This window comes from Natrix helvetica, assembly GCF_964273705.1.
Source record: "Natrix helvetica genome assembly, chromosome: 1".
In the NCBI taxonomy this organism is placed as follows: domain Eukaryota; kingdom Metazoa; phylum Chordata; class Lepidosauria; order Squamata; family Natricidae; genus Natrix; species Natrix helvetica.
In genome coordinates this window covers 308,846,910-308,868,862 of record NC_138548.1, presented here as the reverse complement: position 1 = coordinate 308,868,862, position 21,953 = coordinate 308,846,910, and the positions used below count along the sequence as shown (strand labels likewise).

Here is a 21,953-nt window from a genome sequence, read left to right as displayed (position 1 = left end):
CTGCCAAAGCATTCACAGAAAATTCTGCTGAAGCTTTCATGCTTGAGTTTTATGAGCTGATAACCACTTATTATGTGTACTTATTTGAGAAAGCACCAACCAACAGGGCTAGAAATGAGAGAACGCCCAACGTCAGCAATTCTGTTCGTGACCTTGAAGTGTATACCCATTTGGGGTTTTCAAGCAGTCCCGAAGAACCACATAACCAATCTAAATTCACAGGATGCCTTTGCACAAGAGTTTTAGCCAGTCTTCTGTCTTCGCAATATATCAGTCATCAAGATCGTTACAAGCTGAAACTAAGCAATGCTGAAATAGCAGCAGAAACAGGGGAAGAGAAAAGGGTAGCCACTCAGTGCAATGTCACATCTTTGTTCAAATTAGTTTTGCTCAGCGAAAATTAGCTACAACACAACCAAAATGTTATGTCCTTGGGATGCAGCTCTCAGTAGCTTTTTGAAAAGGAAGAACTGCGGTAGAAAACCATGACAAAAGTCTTTTTCTGAAGAAAGTGAATTCACCTTTTATAACTAACATTAGCAACTAGCTCATATTATACTGATCTCTCTTTCTTATTGGGCTTTAGTTTAGTATAGTTCACTATAACAATTATTATATATTAATCACTCCTTTTTGATAAATTCTCTATTCTGATTTTAAAGCAGGGGTGTCCAAACTTGGGAACTTTAAGACTTGTGGACTTCAACTCCCAGAATTCCCCAGCCAGGCTGGCTGGGGAATTCTGGGAGTTAAAGTCCACAAGTCTTAAAGTTCCCAAGTTTGGACACCCCTGTTTTAAAGGGAATATAACCTGTAATCTTAAAGTAACTAAAATACATTTAAATAAATAGGTTCTTGATTTATTTTACTCTTGAAAAACCACATGCCAGGTTCTGTCATGGCAACTACATTAGTGATATCTATGGTCAATAATCATTCTCAGCTATTAACACTGTAAGTAGAAATAAATATTGGTATAAATTTTTAAAGAGCTGTGTTTTAAAGCCTAACTTGCATCAAATAAAAGAAATTGTATTTATAAAGAACTGACTGTTGAATAGAGAAAAAGTATTTGTTAAAAGTATCTGGCAATATGTATTGAAAAACAGGCAAATGGTACTTTTCTGTATTTTGCTCAAAACTGAAATGAGATGGAATAATCTGTAAGAACATATTACACACAATTGGACTAGTTTTTTTATTGATTACACATCCCTAGTTCAATTTATAGTTTTCTTTAGGTCCTGAAGCATTTTTCTTATTCCCAGACAATAAATTGTTGATACATCGATCTTCTGCCAAATCTGGCAAAAGGAACCAGCAATCACCTCCATGATTACACAAGGAACATAAATTCCTCAGATTGCTCTGTTTGGAAATGTAATAAAGAGGTGCCGTTATAAAATATAGCCAACCACTCCTTTCTACAAAATTGGAAAACGAGACAACTCCTAGTCCGGAAAATCAGATATGTGCCATTGAAGTCTTCAGTGGAGAAATAAATAATACAAAATATATAGCTCCCAATCACAAAACTGTTTATCACCCCTTGATCTTTAGTAAGACCTTTCACTAGAAGTATTCAATGAAACTAGGCGAAAAAGACACATTTAGCAGGAAGCCATCAGATCTGCTCCCGGCATCTGCTATTGTGATACATGAGCCTGCTTAATGGATTTCTCTCATCAGTTAAGTGGAATACTGTAGTGCTTGGTAAGTGACACACACTAAGAACTGCTGAGTCTAATGAACCCTTGGCATTTTTTGATCCAGCATGGAAGTGTATCAAGAAATTCTAATCCCAATCTGTCATCCACAGGAGAAGACTCTTGAATATATTTCTATCTGGCTCATTTGTCAAGATTTTCTATTTTTATACATTACCAAATTTAAAAGAATTTAATTAGGAGGTCAGAGAATGAAAGAGATCACTTTTCTCTATCTCCAAATTGGTGACCCATGGTTTTCGTGTGAAAGCGTTTATAAAATGGATTCATTTTCAGGGGCACCAATACATTGATCCACATCTGCAGCATAATATCAGTTGAAGTTCCTTCCTGTTTGGCAAAAAGAGGCCTCACATTTGGAATGCTTGAAGTTCTTTTTTAAAAAAATGAGTAAGAAAAAAAAAAGCTATGCACGCACACGCATATACACACAATGGTTTTTTTTTTCCCCCTATGCAATGAAATCCTGTCAGCACAGCTAATCCCTAGAGAAATCAAAAGTATAAGCTCCAGAACAGCAACAAGTGCATGGTCAAAACCATGTAATCAAGATGAAGGACTCTTCATACTGAGATTACACACCCCATTGCCTCCAATCACAACCAAAGATGACAGAAACACAAATTTAGAATCATCTTATTTTTCAAGGACTGACAATGTGGGTCTAACTACTCAACAAAAATCATAAACTGCTCCGGATTTTAAAAATCCACTTTGTCTCTGTATCTTGGATTTGACATAGATTAAATAATTGAAAAGACTAGGCTATTAGGTCATGATTTCTGTACTGCAGCTGTCCAGCACAAATTGACAGTCACTCTGTAAATCCTGTTGATTGAATAAGAGGCAGAGAAAATCTCTGTGCACAGCAAAGCACACTGGAAATGGAGAAAGGAGTATAATCGAATGGAAAATAGAGACAGCATTTTATATGGATTTACTCAACTGGTCCTGTGGTAGTAAGAATAGTAATTTATGAATTAAGGCATCAATGGATAACAAAACCAGTCTAAACGGCAACAGCAGCTCAGACAGAATTACTGCTTCTCATAAAAACTGAACTGAACCTTCCACAAACTTGACAATTGAAGAACCATGAATGGTAAGACATGTTTTTATTTGGAACTATTGTGAAAGATTCTGTCCAGCAAAGAAACATTGTCTTAACTTCTTAACAATCCATGATACAGCTTCAAGCAGCTTGCTTCATTTGTGTCTTAGCAAGTAGTTGTACCCTTGGTTTACTGATACAGAATGCATCCCTTTTCTCATATAGCTTCAGAGTTCAGAAAACTAAGAAAATCTTTCGATGAACCATTCAAATATTTCTGAACTTGGATGAGCCACTCAAACTTTCTGAATTATATTTCATGAAGGAGCACAAGTTAATTTCAGAAAGTAAAGGGCTTCGTTTGAAGGTTGAGGCATTTAGCTGTGAGATTTCCAAGTAACTAGGTCCTGATAGTATTAATTTAGACTCAGTGGCTTGCCCATCTTAGACATACTAAACATTTGATTTCAAATTCAGTCTTTTCCATGTTTACTAAGTGAACTGTTCCCTCAAATTCAGCAGAATTTACTTTATTGACAATTGAAGTCCATAATTATTAAAAGCGTAAAAAGACACAGGAACATGTAATAAGTTGGTCATAGGGAAAATATGGTTATACCAACTTTACACAGAACTGCCTGATTCACAATTGTTGTACTGTACACATCTATATAAGCAATGTTATAAGAGAAACACTAGTTAGCAGAATCTCTTAATTAGATCAAGTAAGATACTGCATTTCTTATCTTTTCTTAAAAAAAGAAAAAATACAATAATTGAAACTATTTTTAATCATTTTGTGTTTAATCCACAGGGGTCAATTCATTAAAATATATGTATCCTTAGCATAAATAGTCTACCTGATTTTCTCTAGATACAACTAGACCCTCTCATAAGTCCCAGTTAGAATGATAATAATTCAGAAATTGGAATTGTAATTCAAAAAATAGGAAAGATCATATTACTTATTTCCTCTCCTATACCACTGTTTCATTATAACTTAATAACTTGAATAAATTCATTGAAATAAACATGGAAATTCTGAAAACTGGAAAATACCAAAGCTATATTATGTTCCCTAGATGGGGATGAACTGAGCCAGTTTGGTGTAGTGCTTAAAGGCACCAGGAGACTGTGAGTTCTACTTTAGACCTACCTTAGACCCAAAGGCATATTTTTGTGTCCCCTTGAATCAATGACACATACTCATCCCTAGGAAGAAGGCAAGGATACACCACTTTTGTAAAACCTTTCCAAGAAAACTGCAGAGACTAGTCCAGGCATCACCAGAAATCAAATATCAGTTTGAAGGCACTCACAGAGAGTTGGAGATGACAAAATAATCCTACAGATCATAAGACTAAATGGAATAAGATATTGTATAGAAAATGAAAGCATTCTTATGATTAAGCTAAATTCGTTTAAATGCTTTTCATAATCCTACTGAGCACTTCAAGGTGACTTTAAGGGTCTACAAGATGCTAAGCAAAGTAGAATTTAAAATCCCTCAATCATTTTGACTTGAAGTTTTATTACAAGAAAAAGTATTCTCCACTGAATATTTTCCAGTTTTGTATATGTTATCAATATGATTGCTTATAATAATGTGAGCTCCTTCACATGTATTTTTATCCAGAGATAAATGTCCTAAAAATTAATTACACTTCTGATAAAGAATGAAAAGTAATTATGTTTAAATTCTTAATCTTATCTAAAAGAAATTTCATATCCCAGGAATAGGGCATTGAGAACTAAACAATATTGTTATTATTCAGCTTTCTACTTAGATATACAACCCAGAGTCCTAGAAAGCTCCAATTAAGTGCTGCGACAATAAGTGAAATGTGCCATTAACAGTTATTTTCTTATTTTTAGGTTCTTTGTTTTTTGTTTCAAGCATTATCATACTGGTAGAAGTGGTGACCAGTTGTCCCCTCAAATGTCTATGTTATCCAAATTCAAGGACAGTGGACTGCAGAAATCAAGGACTTGCCAAAGTTCCTTCCCATTTACCTGCTGAAACTCAAATATTACTTTTGTCAAACAATGGCATTCAGAAACTCAGTCAAAGGACTTTTAGGGGTACCCAGACTCTCAAAATTCTGGACTTATCAAACAATTCTATTTCAGGTTTACCACCTGAAACATTCAGAGAACTAGAACATTTGCAGATTCTGAATCTCACAAACAATTTCATTGAATATGTAGATAATAGGATGTTTAGTTCTCTACCTTGCTTAAGAGCACTGGATTTATCATCAAACAATATATTGAGGCTTCCTAGAACTTTAGGAAACAAGACAGAGAACATTACTTTATTGTCTCTGAAATATAATCATCTTCAGGAAATTGACAGACTTCTGCTAGAATCACTTCCAAATCTGAAAATGATTCTTTTCAAGGGTAATTTCTGGAAATGTAATTGTCAAGTCTTTGGTCTTAAATTGTGGCTGGAAACCTTTCTGTATAACGGTGAGTATTTCTTCTCATAACACATAGATTGTATGTCCAGCAACATCATCTTCACTTGATGATATTTCAAGGAAAGTTCTAAACATGCAAAGTTGTTTTTCTCTACCCTGTTTTCCTGAAAATAAGCCTTTCCTGGATAATAAGCCCAATCAGGCTTTTGAGCGCATGCGCTAAAATAAGCTCTCCCCTGAAAATAAGCCGTACCTGAAAATATTGCAACACAGCAGCAGCCATGAGGTGATGATGCTCACCGCCTCCTGCAGCTCAAAAATAATAAGACCTCCCCAAAAAATAAGGCCAAGCACTTATTTCGGGGGTCAAAAGAAAATAAGACCCAGTCCTATGGTAATGGGCACTTTTGACTTCCTGATTTACATAGCACCTGCACATTCTGCCCTGGGTGCAAACCTTATATAATCTACAGATTACAGTTATAAAATTATCCTTCTCATCTTTTTCTACCACTTTCTCTTATTGGTATCATTATTATTACTTTGTTTGTATGTACACTGAAAGCTTATGCACTAGAGACAAATTCCTTGTGTGTTCAATCACTTTTGGCTAAGAAATTATTCTATTCCACAGTTGCAAAAAGGACAACCATGGGGGAGGGAGGATATATACCCAGCCAGGGTATGTAGCAATCTTAAGAGTAAACATATTGATGGGGCATTCAGTTTAACACAAAATCTTTCTGTAAATTTGAATGAATATTAAGAATTTTGGACATACTGTAAATCTCAAGGTATCAGTTTTGGAGAATAGAAAACACGAAAACCAAATGAATATATTGAGTTAGATTCAGCACTTAGGAAAGAATTGATCACCTGTAACTTGATGGTTGTGGCCAGAATTTCTCAGGGAGACAGGAGGCCTACAATTGTGATAGTACAATGAGTTGAAAAAGAAAGAGGCACAGATAATAAGATATCAAGAAAAAGTTCCCAAAGATTCATGGTCTGCTTGAGAGTCACCATTTCTACTCAGTAGACATTCTACATTAGCTGCCTGCAGAGTTGACACAGTGAAGGAATAAAAAAAAAAAGAGAAGATGGCAGCTGTCATATGTACTATTAAAGCCTCATTATTTGTTTACATGTATTATGCTTGTTTCCATGGAAACCCAGGGATACAGGCCAGCTATATCGAAGAGATTTTGTGATTTTGCTTATAAAACTATATAATATTTCATATGAAATCTTACAAGATTTGAATATTGTTTATAAATATAATTTAGGAAGACTGCTGTTACCATTTATGGCATTGATGTTTTCAGGGGCGCCACATTGCTGACCATGGATTAGTGTGAATACGCGATAATATAAATCCAATTATAATATGTGATGAGTTGGAATTTGGTTGCTTCAGTTTAAGTTTTTTATTACAGATTATAATGATATGACTGATCATAATCATAATGTATTACCATCTTAAACTACCATGTTTCTCCAAAGCTAGGTCTTATTTTCTTTTGACCACCGAAAAAATGGCTAGGTGGTCTTTTGGGAGAGTTGTAATTATTGACTCACCTAGCGCTGACAGCCCCGCCCAGCACTTCTTCTGCAGCCGTTTGCCACCACTCGCACATATCGCTCCTGGAGCGATATGTGCGAGTGGTGGCAAGCGGCTGCAGAAGACGGCGAGGCAGCTTTTGGGGTGTGCGAGTCCTGGTAAGTAGGGCAGCTCCACCTCCCCACCCCCACCCTAGCTTATTTTTTACCTGTGTGCCTTGCCCCACCCCTGCATCTCAGGGTGATTGGGGTCTTAATTAGGGCTAATTTTGTTGGTGGGGCTTAATTTGATCACATGCGCTCAAAAACATGATAGGGCTTCTTTTTAAGGCGGGTCGCCTTTTTGGAGAAACACGGTATTTAACGCTTCATTGTATAATTATTCTATGCTTGGCTCTTTTTCAAAGTAGTTGATAAAAGAAGCTTACACTGAATAGTTGACCAATTGTTTTTAAAAATGTTTCTCCTTTTCACAACATATACTTATAATATCTAATTCAGGGAGAAAAATCAGTTTCTACCTTAGTTTAGCCAATCAGTAGTTTTAACATTTTCTGAAATACCAAGTGTTAAGATACATCTCTTTTTTTTCTCCCCCATCAGGAGGAATTAGCGACGACATCATCTGTTCAATCCCTGAAAATCGGAAGGGAAAAGACCTGCTGAAAATTCCCTATGAGTTGTATGGGACCTGTTTTCCTACAGCTTCTCAGGGTCACCAAGTCTATTGGCATCACAGTTCTAGGCATAAAGGTTCTGCAAAGCACACCCATCCCAGTGAATATGGAGGAAACAGCACCCACATAAACTGTGAACGTAAATCAAAGCCACGGCCGGTTAACTTGCGTCATTCAGTTGTCACTGTGGCTATAACTGGTGTTGTCTGTGGGATCATATGCCTCATGATGTTGGCTGCTGCAGTATATGGCTGTGCCTATGCAGTAATTACAGCAAAACATCACCAGGAAAATTCATATCTTGGCAAGGAGAAGGGGAGCCATGAAGAAAAAGAGCCATTTGAGAATTCATTGGCTTGAGTTTCTGATGGCTCTGAACTGCCTGAAGGAAATTATTTGGTTAGTTGTGGTTCCTCATTTTGCTAGAAACAAGAAGAATATTGAAATAGGTCTAATGTATCCTGAGGATTGATTTCCTTGGTACAGGAACATTTTTCAATGTAGAAATATTGCAATTTGTGATGTTTTATATTTACCTGGTCCCTTTGTATAATTTAATCTTGTTTACATATGGTAGGATTGTAAAAGTTGATTAACCAATTGGAACAAGTATATGCTTAGTAAAATAAATAAGCAAAAGTACCCTGGCTTGATTCCCCCCTCCCCCTGGTGTATTCCAGAGTGTTTCACATAAATCTATTTTCATAAAATACCTTTTGAAATGGGAAGAAAAGAAACTATACTAGGTCATCTATATATTATATAAAAATGGGGTTAACAGGTAGATAGCGATAGAGACAGAATTAGATGTTCTCCCCATGAATGGTCTTTAAAACCTTTGTTCTTGGCCTCTAAAAAACCCCATTGAAAAGAAATATGAAATCTTCTCGGTTCCTTTCAACTGCTTTTTAAATGCCTTTCATAAATTTGAAAAGAGTTTAAGGTTCTGCTTAAGGTCTTCTACCAAATTTCTAGTTTAATCCCCAAATCACAGCCTAGAAGAGAGACATGCTAATAACCATAAATGTATCCCTAAAAGAAAATTTAATGTAGGCTATTGTAAATGCACTATACCACATACACAACTCTAATGGCATACCAAGAATAGAAACATCCTAAGGACTTTGCCTAAGGAATATGTGATGGATTAAATAGGTTTATTTATTTGCATTTTTATTTATTCTCTCAAAAAAATAATAATTCTTCAATCCTAAATTTACTTTAATCACTATATCTTGCTGGCCTTTACAATTCTAGTTTATGCATAACTGAAAAAAAATATGATATGGGGATTTGAATATATAACTTATTTTATTGTTGTTGCTCTGTGATAATGACATTTTATTATAGTACAGATTTTGCTCATAGTACTATTAACTGGATATTACCAAATGGAACATTCAGCCTGTACATTTTATAATAAATAAATTATTTTGCAAATATATTTACTAACATTTCAATCTTCTAATGTCAATTAACATATGAAACCCTACTATGCTATACTATGAAACACTTAATGGATAACACTTAATGGACTTTTGGTTATGGGGGATTTCAACCTGCCGTCGATGGGTGAAGCATCCGAGGTGGCTCAGGAGTTCATGGCTTCCATGACAGCCATGGACCTGACCCAAATAATTCAGGGCCCCACACACGAGGGAGGCCGCACGCCGGACCTTGTTTTTGTCTCTGGCCAGTGGACGAGTGATCTGGGAATAGGGGACTTAGTTATTACGCCCCTGTCATGGTCAGATCACTCATCTCTCCAGCTTGACTTCCCTGGCGCTACCCCTCACCGCGGGGAGGCGGAACCAGAACGTCCTAGATGGTTCCGCCCCAGGCACCTGATAGAACCGGATAGGTTCCAGACGGAGCTTGGGCCACTTCCTGTAGCCCTGACCCGCTCCCGGATGGAGGACCTGGTGGCCGCATGGAATAGTGCGGCTGCCGGGGCCTTAGACCGGGTTGCGCCTTTGCGGGCTCTCCTGCGGCAACGAACCACCCTGGCCCCTTGGTTTACCGAGGAGCTAAGGGTGATGAAACGCCACAAGAGACGCCTAGAGAGCAGATGGAGATCCTCACGCTCCGAATCTGACCGAACACAGGTAAGAGCCTATTTACGGACCTACCTTGTGGCATTAAGAGTGGCCAAGCGTCGACACTGTGCCGCTCTTATTGCGTCCGCAGACAACCGCCCTGCCGCCCTGTTTCGGGTGACCCGCTCCCTCCTATCACAGAGGCCGCGGGAAGCCCCCTTGCAGGGCAGGGCAGAGGAATTTGGGGAATATCTGCAGGACAAAATCGCTCAAATCCGGAGTGAATGGGTCCCCTTCAGTGGGCTAGGGGGGACGTCGGAGGCGAGTCTTGAGGGACCACTCTGGGAGGAGTTTGACTCTGTTGCCGCCGATGATATGGACAGGTTGCGTGGGCGACTGCGAGCCTACATGTTTACTGGACCCGTGTCCCTCTTGGCTTATACTGGCATCCTGGGAGGTCACACGAGGCTGGCTCCTGGGGCTACTGAACGCTTCATTGAGTGAGGGGTCCTTGCCGGCTGCCTTGAAAGAGGCGGTGGTGAGGCCCTTACTCAAGAAGCCTTCTCTGGACCCAGCTGAGCTAGCTAATTACCGTCCTGTCTCCAACCTTCCCTTTTTAGCGAAGGTTGTAGAGAGTGTGGTGGCACAACAGGTCCCACGTCACCTGGAGGAAATTGATTATCTAGACCCGCGCCAGTCCGGTTTCCGGCCCGGCCACACCACGGAGACGGCCTTGGTCGCGTTGGTGGATGATCTCTGGAGGGCCAGGGATGGGGGTTGTTCCTCCATCCTGGTCCTATTAGACCTCTCAGCGGCTTTTGATACCATCGACCATGGTATCCTATTGCGCCGTCTGGAGGGGTTGGGGTGAGGGGCACCGTTTTGCGGTGGTTCTGCTCCTACCTCTCCGACCAGACGCAATGCGTGTTGGCAGGGGAGCAGAGGTCGACCCTGAGGCCGCTCACTTGTGAGGTGCCGCAGGGATCGGTCCTCTTGCCTCTCCTGTTCAACACATATATGAAGCCGCTGGGTGAGATCATTCGTGGTTTTGGGGTCGGATACCATCTGTACGCTGATGATACGCAGCTGTACATCTCCACCCCGAACCACCCCAACGAGGCCGTCGAAGTGATGTCCCGGTGCTTGGAAGCTGTACGGGTCTGGATGGGAGGCAACAGACTCAAGCTCAACCCCTCCAAGATGGAGTGGCTGTGGCTACCGGCGCCCCGGTTCAACCAGTGGACTCCATCGCTGGCCATTGGGGGCGAGCAACTGACCCCCGTGGAGCAGGTGCGCAATTTGGGCGTCCTCCTGGATGCCCGGCTATCGATGCATGACCATGTGGCAGCCGTGGCAAGGGGGGCGTTCCACCAGGTTCGCCTGGTGCGCCAATTGCGTCCCCTATTGGACCGGGACGCCCTTCGCACAGTCACTCATGCGCTGGTGACGTCCTGTCTGGACTACTGCAACGCTCTCTACATGGGGCTCCCCTTGAGATGCACCCGAAGACTACAGCTGGTCCAGAATGCGGCCGCGCGGGCAATCACGGGGAGTACTAGGTACTCCCATATAACACCTCTCCTGTGCGAGTTGCACTGGCTACCTGTGGTTTTTCGGGTGCGTTTCAAGGTGTTGATTACCATCTTCAAGGCGCTCCATGGCACAGGACCTAGTTACCTGCGGGATCGCATCCTTCCTCATACATCCCTGCGACCAATTCGCTCTCACAGAGAGGAACTCCTCCGGGTGCTGTCCACCAAGCAATGCCAGCGGGCGGCGCCCAGAAGTAGGGCCTTCTCTGTGATGGGCCCAACCCTCTGGAATGACCTCCCCGCCGATATTAGAACCACCACTGATCTCCGCTCCTTCCGCAAGAAACTCAAGACCCACCTGTTCCAATTAGCCGGCCTGGCCCAATTATAGTTTTATTCTTTGATCCTCCTGGCAGTTATTTTAAATTTCTGGGGTAGATTTTAATGCTGTTTTAATTTCATCATTACTGTACAGATTTTATGTAATTCGTTTTCATGGGTTTTGATGCCTCCTCTAAGTATATGTATATGTATATGGTGTTTTAACTTTTGATTTTACACCGCCCCGAGTCCCTTCGGGGAGAGGGAGCAGTTTATAAATTTAATAAAATCAAATTTAATAAAATCAAATTAATGCTTCAATAGAGACAGTGTCTTTGAAAGTTGAATTCTGTGAGCACCACACATTATTTCCTACTACTAAACATTCTGGCTAATTTGTTCTTACTTCCAATTGCAAATATGGGGGCAGGGGAGCCACCTAGACAAACCTTAGGGCAGAAGAAAGCAGGAGCAATTAGAAAATGATTCCTTCCCAGTTTCTAACAGTATAAATCATTATGAGAGATCACATCCATGCCCCCGTATATAAAAGACAACTACAACATTGGGGACACTATGGGCATTCATAGCTGTCTCAATGCATTCTGGAAAATGCATTTGATGATTCATTTAATCCCTAATAAACCATGGAAATAAATATCTCCTCATGCTATTCAACAAAGCTTCATAAGGAAGAAGAAATCTCCTCCCCCCCCCCCAAAAAAAAAAATTCAGCCTCTTGGGATGAAAAATCAAGAATCAAATCAAGACTGTGATGGAAAATTCAGGATCAGTATTTACTTCTATTACAAATAGAATGGAGATTGGGAGATTATTGATAGGTGACTTTGCACAATTGTATTTTAAAAAAAAGGTATTTTACAAAGTCTCTTATCAATGATTAATCAATAAATTTAGTACCCACTGGGATTTTAAATGCAATTTTAGTTATACTATATTCTATATACTATATTATACTATATTCTAGTAGACTATACTGGTTTCAAAGAACAAGACAGATAGTTGTAAGTCACTAAGACTGTAATGAAAACACCTGTTGTTCTCATAATCCAGTTTATCTAATTATATGCTATTTTCCATTGTGAAAGGAAAGTGTTTGATGACACTCATACCAGATGATCAGCATGGTCTCACAGGGAAATAGATACCTGGAACATCTATTAATATACTCAACTGGCTCTCCTGTTCTTTAAAAGATCTCACTGTCACAAAATATACTGTTACTTTTGTTCTCATTGAAAGGTATACTAAGTGTATCACTGTTGGTTAAAGTCTACATATTGGTACATACTCTTAAACGTCCCTGCAACAATGCTAGCTTGTAAATTACGTAGTAATTATTGCTCAGTAAAGGAGAAAAATATTTTTTTTGCATACAAACTTTCAGGCTGAGGTTCAGTTTTTCATGAACACCCAGAACCAGTTGTCTGTGTTTTATACAATCTATAGCTATTTGCTTTAAATATCAAAAAAATAATCTGTGTTGTGAAAGTTAGAACACTAAAAATGTTGCATACATGAAGACCTCTAAAAGATAAAACAGGTCAAACAAAACTGTTTTGAGAACTCAGATAAACTTGGAAATTCTTGATATATCAAATCAAAAAAAGGGTGGGGAGGTAATGTGTGAGACTATGTGTATATAGTATGTGTAGCTGTCCAGAGTTGTTTATTACGAGATAGGCAGCAAATAAATTCAATAAAACAAACAAACAAACAAATGTACATCTATACATACATACATACATACATACATACATACATACATACATACATACAGACAGACAGACAGACAGACAGACTGACTGACTGACTGACTGACTGACTGACTGACTGACTGACTCTTTTCAATGTTTTCCCATAAGTGCAGGCTATACTTGTTTTGGATCAACCAAGTGTATATTCCTAATATAAAATAGACAAAGAAGGCGTGAAAACATACATTGAAGACACAGAATAAAAGAATTACTCAAAAACACAAGCAAACATTAAGCAAGCCCAGTACAATTCAGGAGGCCAAAGAACAATGAAGAACATCAAAACTGAAAAAAGTGCTAGGTCCAGCACAATACCCCAAAAAAAGGTAGAGGAAGAAACTATAGAAAAGGTAGAGGAAGAACTGGTAGAACTATTCCTGGGTAGAGTGAAATCCAAGTAACAAAAAGAATACCAAAGATAGGGGGAAGATGTACATATACTGTAACTCTAATAACACAAAGAAGTGAATTATCCGAAGAAACCTCAGTTGTGCAGACCAATTTCTTTATTGATGTTGATTATAAGCCGTTCACTACAATATTAGCTGAATGCATGAAGAAGTACATTTCCAAAATCATGCATAAAGGTTCAACAGGTTGCATTCTAAAGAGGAGGCTAAAAGCCAAGAACGGGATTTACAATAAAGGCATTAGGACACATTCAATCATTTTTAAAATAATAATAATATAATAATAATAATAATAATAATAAAATTTATTTCTTAGCCGCACCCTCTCCCGAAGGACTCGGGGCGGCGTACAATAAAACACATAAGAACAGTATGGACAATACACAAACAAAATAAACGAATACATGTACATGGAGGAGGTAGGAAGATGAATAAAAAACAGTTAAAACACAATTTAAAATCCCCTAATAAAATTCCCAAAGTCACAAAATTAAAAAACCCGTCAGGAGCAGTGTGAACGAACTATGATTGAGCCAGGCCAGCTACTTGAAATAGGTGGTAGCAATATTTTTAGATACGGAAAAAAGCACCTGTCAATTTGGAATAGATTTTTCTATCAAAATGAACCCAGGAAGAGAGTTCAAGACTAGAATGGAGAGAATGTATCATTGACAACCACTAATATCATATTGAGTAGAACACTAACCGCAAGCTTCTTAATATATAAAAACAACGAGACAAAGTTGTCTACTTTCTCACTTACTGCTATAATTGCTTTGAAAGTCGTGGTGGATGAGATGCAAAAACACAAACACAAATTGAAATGTTATATACATGTCAGCCTTCCCAGACAGGAAATACAATCAGATAAGTCAATTCTACTTCATGATAAAAGTCTATTAATAGAATCTTGTACGTCTAAAAAAAATAAATCTCCTGGTACTCTCCTTAACAGCTTGAGAAGCTAGGGAAAGTTCTTTCTGAGTTTTTTCTCTGCCCATTATGGAGTTGCACCTACTCCTCTTATCTGATGGTTCCTTGGGCAGCATGTCTCTCAAAGTGTTTCTTACAAATCATTACAGTAGATAATGTAATACTAACAATTATGAATCCACAAAGGTCTATAAGGCAGTTAATAAAATTCTTAATGATTTTGGCTTTGGTTCTGGAAAGAAAGTTAATGAAAAGAAAATGAAGATAATAACAAGGTATTTAATTTCTGGAGAAATTGACTTGATTAAAAAAAAAAAAACCTCGGCTTGAGATCCCCTAAGACCCATGAAACACTTGAAGTTATTTGATATGGTGAAATAAAGATACATTTTAAAACAATTATAGCAAATTATGGAAAGAAGTAAAACAATATCTCAAAAGTGGAAGAATTTAAAACTCTCTTAACTGGGACTTACTGCAATAACAACAATGAATATACTAATCATGATGAGTGTTTTATTTTAAATGGCACCATTATCCATCTCAAACCAAACCTTGCAGATTGGCACAAGACCATTAGTAGCAAGAATGGGGGAAAATGAGAATAAGATTTATAAGACTCAAAAGAAAGTGGTGTATATGCTCTTCCTAATCTTAAACTAGTTTGTTAAGCAAATTGTGTGCTATGGATAATGGAATTGATTAAATTTCTAATAGCAAAACATAAATCATAGGAGAAACTGATTTAGGTAATGGACTCATAGGTATTTATGGTGTCAAGAAAGAAAAGAACAAAAGTTTTTGAAGGGACATATTATATAATATGTTGCAGATTACAGATTATAGAAACTAGGCATGGCTAGTCTAGTGAAGAGAAGGACCAGGGGAGACATGATAGCAGTGTTCCAATATTTGAGAGGCTGTCACAGAGAGGAAGGGATCAAGCTATTTTCCAAGGCACCTGAAGCCCATATAAGGAATAATGGATCTAAACTGATCAAGGAGAGATTCACCCTAGAAATAAGGAGAAATCTTTGGACAGTGAGAACAATCAACCAATGGAACAGCTTGCCTTTGGAAGTTGTGGGAACTTCATCACTGGAGGCTTTCAAGAAGAGGTTGGACTGCCATTTGTCAGAAATGGTGTACGGTCTTCTGCTTGGGCAGGGGATTGGACTAGATGACCTACAAGGTCCTTTCCAACTCTGTTAAACTAATCTAGAAGAGAAGAGAGCCAATTTGGTGTAGTGGTTAAGGTATTAAGTTAGAAACCAGGTGACTCTAAATTTCTAGTTCCATGTTAGGCACCAAGCTGGCTGGTCACCTTGGAGTAGTCATTTTTTAATCAGCCCTAAGAAAGAGATATGGGCAACCACTTATAAAAAACCCTCACCAAGAAAACTGCAGGAACTTTACCAAGCAATCTCCAAAAATTGAACCTGACTGAATGGAAAAAAAAAATAGCATAAGACAAATAGTGTTAAAAAAAAATTGAATCCAGTGATTAAGATCAATAATGTCATCATTCACATCCCTGTCAAATGCTTTTGACTTTAAGGATAAAGTATTGTATTGCAAGAAGTATTTAATCACATATGTACATTTAGATCCAGAAAACAGGATGGATAAATAAATAAGATCTGCCCAATGAAGAAAGGAACTTACCATAGTTAAGCAGGTGCAAATTACTGGAAAAACTAAGTGTGATCTTAAGAAAGGCTGTCCTTGAGAAAGAATTTGAAACACTTAAACAAAACCAGGATTATTTATTGGGGTGCATCTATAACTTGTTATTGAAATATGATAAGGAAGCAGAACAAATTAAAAACTACATGATAAAATGGCTGCAACATTTCAAAGAAAGAATTCTAATAGAACAATAGGAATAGCTATGGGTGGGAATCAGAAAATTCACCCTAAGCTACAATGTGAGAGAAAATTGGTACAAGATGTTTTATAGACAGTATATAATTCTTTCAGTGATTACCAGGCTGGACAAGTCATAAAATAACAAATGCTAGAAATGCTGTTTTATCATATGTGGTGTTCTTGTAAAGAAACCCAAAACCATTGGAAGGAAATGCATTTTTTTTTAAAAAAAATTAAAATGATTTTGAATTGAAACCACAGAGAATTTTATTAGGAATAATTCCAGAGACTATAAACAAGAAGTACCATAATTTACTGAGATACATGCTGATAGCGGCAAGAACCAATTTGGCACAACATTGGAAAAGTGAAACCTTGTCGAAAACACCAGAATGGGAATCTAAAAGTGGAGAATAAGCAGCAGTATAACAGAAGTTTAACTAAACAGTAATGGCTCCCTTGCATTTGCATATTACAAAGCAAGGCAAATTTAGAAGACAACTTCTAAAAAAGGAGCTACAAGAGGCTGAAGAAAGATAAAGATGCAACTATTTAAACAGATGTAAGCAATAATTAGTAATATTCAAGCAAAAGACCTTAAAAGAAAAGTACAAACTTTGAATAGAATAATTGGGAATAATGGAAAGAGGAAAGTGTGCACATGAAAGTATTTTTCCCATTAATCTCTCTCTGTATATGCTTAGCTAAATCAATTACATTGATTTAAGCATTTCATTTTAATGAACAAATAATATACTAAAAAAAGTAACATTCCTTTTTTATAGCACTGGTCATCCAACTGCATACATTTCAATATTTATATTACATCAGCTAATATGGGAAGTCACCCAACAATTTGGGGTGAAATATTTTCAATGTAGTTCCACCTTGGAGGAGACTAAAACATATGAAGAACGGTTGCAGGAACTGGGTATGTTTAGCTTAAGAGAAAGAAGGACTAGGGGAGACATGATAGCAGTGTTCCAATATCTCAGGGGCTGCCACAAAGAAGAGGGAGTCAAACTATTCTCCAAGGCACCTGAGGGTAGAACAAGAAGCAATGGGTGGAAACTAATCAAGGAGAGAAGCAACTTAGAACTGAGGGGAAATTTCCTGGCAGTTAGAACAATTAATCAGTGGAACAGCTTGCCTCCAGAAGTTGTGAATGCCCCAACACTGGAAGTCTTTAAGAAGATGTTGGATAGCCATTTGTCTGAAACGGTATAGGGTTTCCTGCCTAGGCAGGGGGTTGGACTAGAAGACCTCCAAGGTCCCTTCCAACTCTACTATTGCATTGTAATATAGTGTAAATCCTGGCCTGGTTCATGGAGACTGTCAGGTCTACGTGGGGAGAAACAATCTAAGCCACAGGAGGGGAGTGCTATTGATTTAGAAGACTATTAACTCTGGGACAGTATCAAATCTGACTTTTAATAATAGTTGTCTTCTGAAAAGACAAGGTATGGGGCTTCCTGTACATACTGTACATATTCTCTTGGAAATACAGGAGCTGTGGCCAGGAGATCCATTATCCAGTTAATGTGCCAGTTGTGGATAGGAATGTGATGCCTTGAGGATATCACATATTCATTTATTTCTCTCATATAAATTACTATAATTCAGTTTACATGAGGCTGCCCTTGAAGACTATGTGGATCTTCAACTGGTATAAAATGCAGTAGTCCATATGCTTACTGAAAATTTCAATATACATCACTGCAAAGTAGTTGCATTGGCTACTGCTTTACCTCCAATTGCAATTCAAGGTGCTGGTTATCGCCTATAAAGATCTAGATAGTTTGAGTCTGGGTATCTGCAAGACTACCTTTTGGCCACCAACCCAGGTGAGCAGAGAATGCCTCTTCCACCTAGGGATGAGAGGACGTAGCACAACTGAAGGCCTGCTTGCTGTTGTGATAAAAGTGACTCTTTTTCTCATGACTGCCCAAAATAGATTGGCAGTCTTGGCATTTCTAGAGGATCCCTGGAAAATGAACTGTTTGTGGAGTACCAAAATAGATGAGTGTGATAAATTAATAAATTTATCTTTTATATAATTAAATAATTTTTCTTTTATTGTATTAATGTTATGTTACTATATTACTACATTACTATTATCCTTATATATAGTCTAGAAATTGATTTAAATAAAAGTAAAGGTTTCCTCAGCCCAGTTGTGTCTGACTCTAGGGGAAAGCACTCGTCTCCATTTCTTAGCCTAGGGAACCAAGGTTGTCCAGTACATTTCAGTGGTTCATGTGGCCAGAATGACTATGCCCCAAGGCATCTGGAATGCTATCTTCCCATCAAAATGGTACCTTGTCAAATTATTACACAGTCAAATTATTTACTAAAACTGTATTACTATTCTTCTTCTCTTCCTCCCTAGTACCTATCTCTTCCCACTTATGACTATAACCATGTTGCTTGTATCTTTAAAATTTATATTGTTTTATTTGTTTCCTAGTATAATTTGATTACTTATTAGCAACCTATTACTATCACTAAGTGTTGTATCTTATGTTTTTTTATCTTACGATTCTTTATGAATGTATTTTATTTTTCTTTATGTACACTGAGAGCATATGCACCAAAGATAAATCCCTTGTGTGTCCAACCACACTTGGCCAAAAGGATTCTATTCTATTCTATCCTATCCTATCCTATCCTATCCTATTCTAGTCTATCCAATTCTATTTATCTAGAATGATATTTGCATGCTTTTGAACTGGGTTGGCAGGAACTGGGGCAAGTAGTAGCAGCTCACCCTGTCACATGGCACTCAGGTCTTGAATCCAGACTCTCAGCTTTCCAGCTGACAAGCTCAGCATCTTTAACAACTGAGCCATCGTGCGCCCCACTCCCAATTTAAATAAACAATCTGTATTTATTTATTTGTTTATTTAATTTATTTATTATTTCACCTTTATTATTATTACAAATAACTGAAGGTAGCAAACATATCCAACACACTTTCCTCCTTCTGTTTGTCCCACAACAATAACAACCCTGTGAGGTGAGTTCAGCTGAGAGAGAGTGTGTGAATGATTGGCCCAAGGTCACTCAGCTGGCTTTCATAGCTAAGGTAGAACTAGAACTCACAATCTCCCGTTTTCTAGTCTTAACCACTAGACCAAATGAAGGTGAATCAATTTATTTAACATTTTATCTAGGAGAAAATACCTGAGATACTGTAGAGTTTCCCAGGCCAATATTTATTGATAATAATGACTACAATCTCGTTGGTTCCCTAACATATCTTCCCTCACGGAGGAACAAATGTTTTTAAAAAGACCTTCCAAATGTTAAGCTCCAAAACTGTGAATTACTGAACTTTCTTCCAAAATAGTCTCTAAGTGAGAATTCCTATGAACCAAGACATCCCATTTAAAGCATTGTTATATAAATGAAGTTGTGCTTTTACCTGCTACCACAGGTGACTTTCGGTCATCCAGCAGCTGTATGGCTGTACTTGCTGTCACCACATTGCTCTTGTTTGCTTTTTCTAGAAATTGAAAAGGAACAGATATTCAGGTCCAAATTCTCCCTCTATATAGCAAAAGCCATAGCATTGTCCCTAACAACAGGAGCTGACATGATCAATCAGGGGCACACCGTTTCTTTGAAGTAGGGACATGCTTTACCATTAATCTGGCCAGGAACTTCTAAGACCTTTAAGTAAGGCTCACATAGCTGGGGAAATAGACAATTTTTGCCCTTCTTTCAAACAACACAACTTGCCAGTGACCTGCAGGCTAGGAATAGGGGAGATGCTATATATCTATCTATCATCTACCCAATTCTGGTATCTTGTATTATGATTGGATACATTAAACTGGATACGTAATACGTGGCTCCCTTTCTTTTCTTGTTTTACATTAAAGCATGGATGTCCAACCTTTTGGTTTGTTTGGATCACATTGAGTGAACATGAATTGTGTTGGGTCACATATAAGATAAGATATGTAATATAGTTTATATAAATATAATGGTGAGAATAGCTGGGAATTGTAACCAGGTCTACATCTCGGCCAAAAATAGGCGGGTGGGTGGGTGGGGTGGATTTAAAAGCACAATTACTATCTATGTATACTTTTTGTTCTTTTTCTTTTTAAAAAAGGAGGAAGATATATGTCAAAATTAAATATGTATACTGAAAAGGAATTATAAATATCATCAGCATAAAATGGAGCTCACTCAGAAACTGAAATACACCAAGTAAATGAAATGAAGAGTGTGAAGTAGAGGAGAGAGATAAGGGAAGAAAAAGGGATAGGAGAGAGGTCGGGGGAGGAAGAGGAGAAGAGAAAGGAGGAGTGGAAAGGGGAGTGAGGAGAGAGGAAGGAGAAGTAGAGAAGAGAAGGACGACAGAGGGAAGAAAGGAGGTAGGAAGGGGGAAGAGAGAGAGAGAAGGAAGTGATGGATAAGGTAAAAATATGGTGTATGGAGAGCAGAAGAGCCAATAATTGTTTTTGAGAACTGATGGTAAGGTGAATTGATGTAAACATTTAATAATACAATATGATGTTGGCTATGTAATAGTATACATGTGATTAAATGTTATGAAAATAGAAAAATAAAAAACTTTTCTATGCAAAAAGATATATAATACTTAATGTACATAAATCACATAATAATGTTAAAACTTTATGATCTTGTGGGGCCACATTACAAGCTGTCCAGCATCACACATGGCCCATGAGTTGCAGGTTGGACATGCCTACATGAAAGAAAAGGTAGGTGCTAATATGGAACTTTTCCTTTATCTCCTGGCCACAAACCTCTTGAAATCAGTTTCCCTTTGTAATTATCAAGAGTTTTTGTTTATTCTTGAAAAAAAATGGAGCAGGAGACAAAGAAAATCCTTCCTATTCCATGAAAAAAGAAGGTTGCATAAGGGAGCGAAAAATTAGGCCTTGTCTTTCCAGGACCAGTATTCCAGATGCCACTTCTCTCCTGATGCCATTATTTGGATCTGAATAAAACCCACCAAAGCCAAACAAGGATGCAGAGAAATCAATGTATAATGTACATCGGCTAAAGTTTCTCTTTCTGCTTTAGATCTGACCATTTCTGGTCTGCCATGAGAAATAAAAATAGACTTAAAGTAATTCTGTATACAACTTGTTATCCCTAATCGACCTTGGCTGATCTTGAACAAATAAGCAGGTTCGGGTTTAGATGGATGGAAGGCCAAGGAAATTCAAAGGATATAGGCTAGAGTGGTACATAGGAAAGGCACTACCGAAAAAAAGACTGGCAAACCATCTCTGTTGAGTTACCAATAAAGTTCTCCCTAGCAAATTGTCATTCCCTGTCATGCTTTGACATGCAAAGTGATATTAAGTCCCAAACTAACAAACCTGTGCTGAATGGAATGGAGTAGACAAAATTTCCTGGAATCTGCTCAGCAGCTCTTCTATACCAAAGTGGGAAATGATCCGCATTAAAAATATTTTCCTTGTCTTCAGCTGTCAAAAAGTCTCTTGAAACAGAAGGAAATAAAAAAAAATGTTCTTTTTCATTTCATTTTTCACTTATCCTCTAACTTACCTACCCTGTTTTCCTGAAAATAAGACCTCCCCGGATAATAAACTTCACCTGGCTTTTGATCGCATGCGCTAAAATAAGCCCTC

At 38.1% G+C, this 21,953-nt stretch overlaps 2 protein-coding genes across 4 annotated transcripts in view; one reads left to right on the top strand and one right to left on the bottom strand.

Annotated features, from left to right (window-relative positions):
- CACNA2D3 (calcium voltage-gated channel auxiliary subunit alpha2delta 3) overlaps nt 1-21,953 on the bottom strand; it is a 631,895-nt gene that overhangs the window by 74,393 nt on the left and 535,549 nt on the right. For all 3 annotated transcript variants that reach the window (XM_081935818.1, XM_081935819.1, XM_081935820.1), the window contains 2 exons: nt 21,681-21,802; nt 19,742-19,822 (listed from right to left, as the gene is read on the bottom strand). In XM_081935818.1, the coding sequence (XP_081791944.1) occupies nt 19,742-19,822; nt 21,681-21,802 (203 nt within the window). The remainder of the gene's footprint in view (nt 1-19,741; nt 19,823-21,680; nt 21,803-21,953) is intronic.
- LRTM1 (leucine rich repeats and transmembrane domains 1) lies at nt 2,823-8,037 on the top strand (the record flags this gene model as incomplete). Its single annotated transcript, XM_081937338.1, has 3 exons — nt 2,823-2,829; nt 4,654-5,250; nt 7,365-8,037. The coding sequence occupies 3 exons, from the start codon at nt 2,823-2,825 to the stop codon at nt 7,796-7,798; spliced, it is 1,038 nt and encodes a 345-aa protein (XP_081793464.1). The 3' UTR covers nt 7,799-8,037.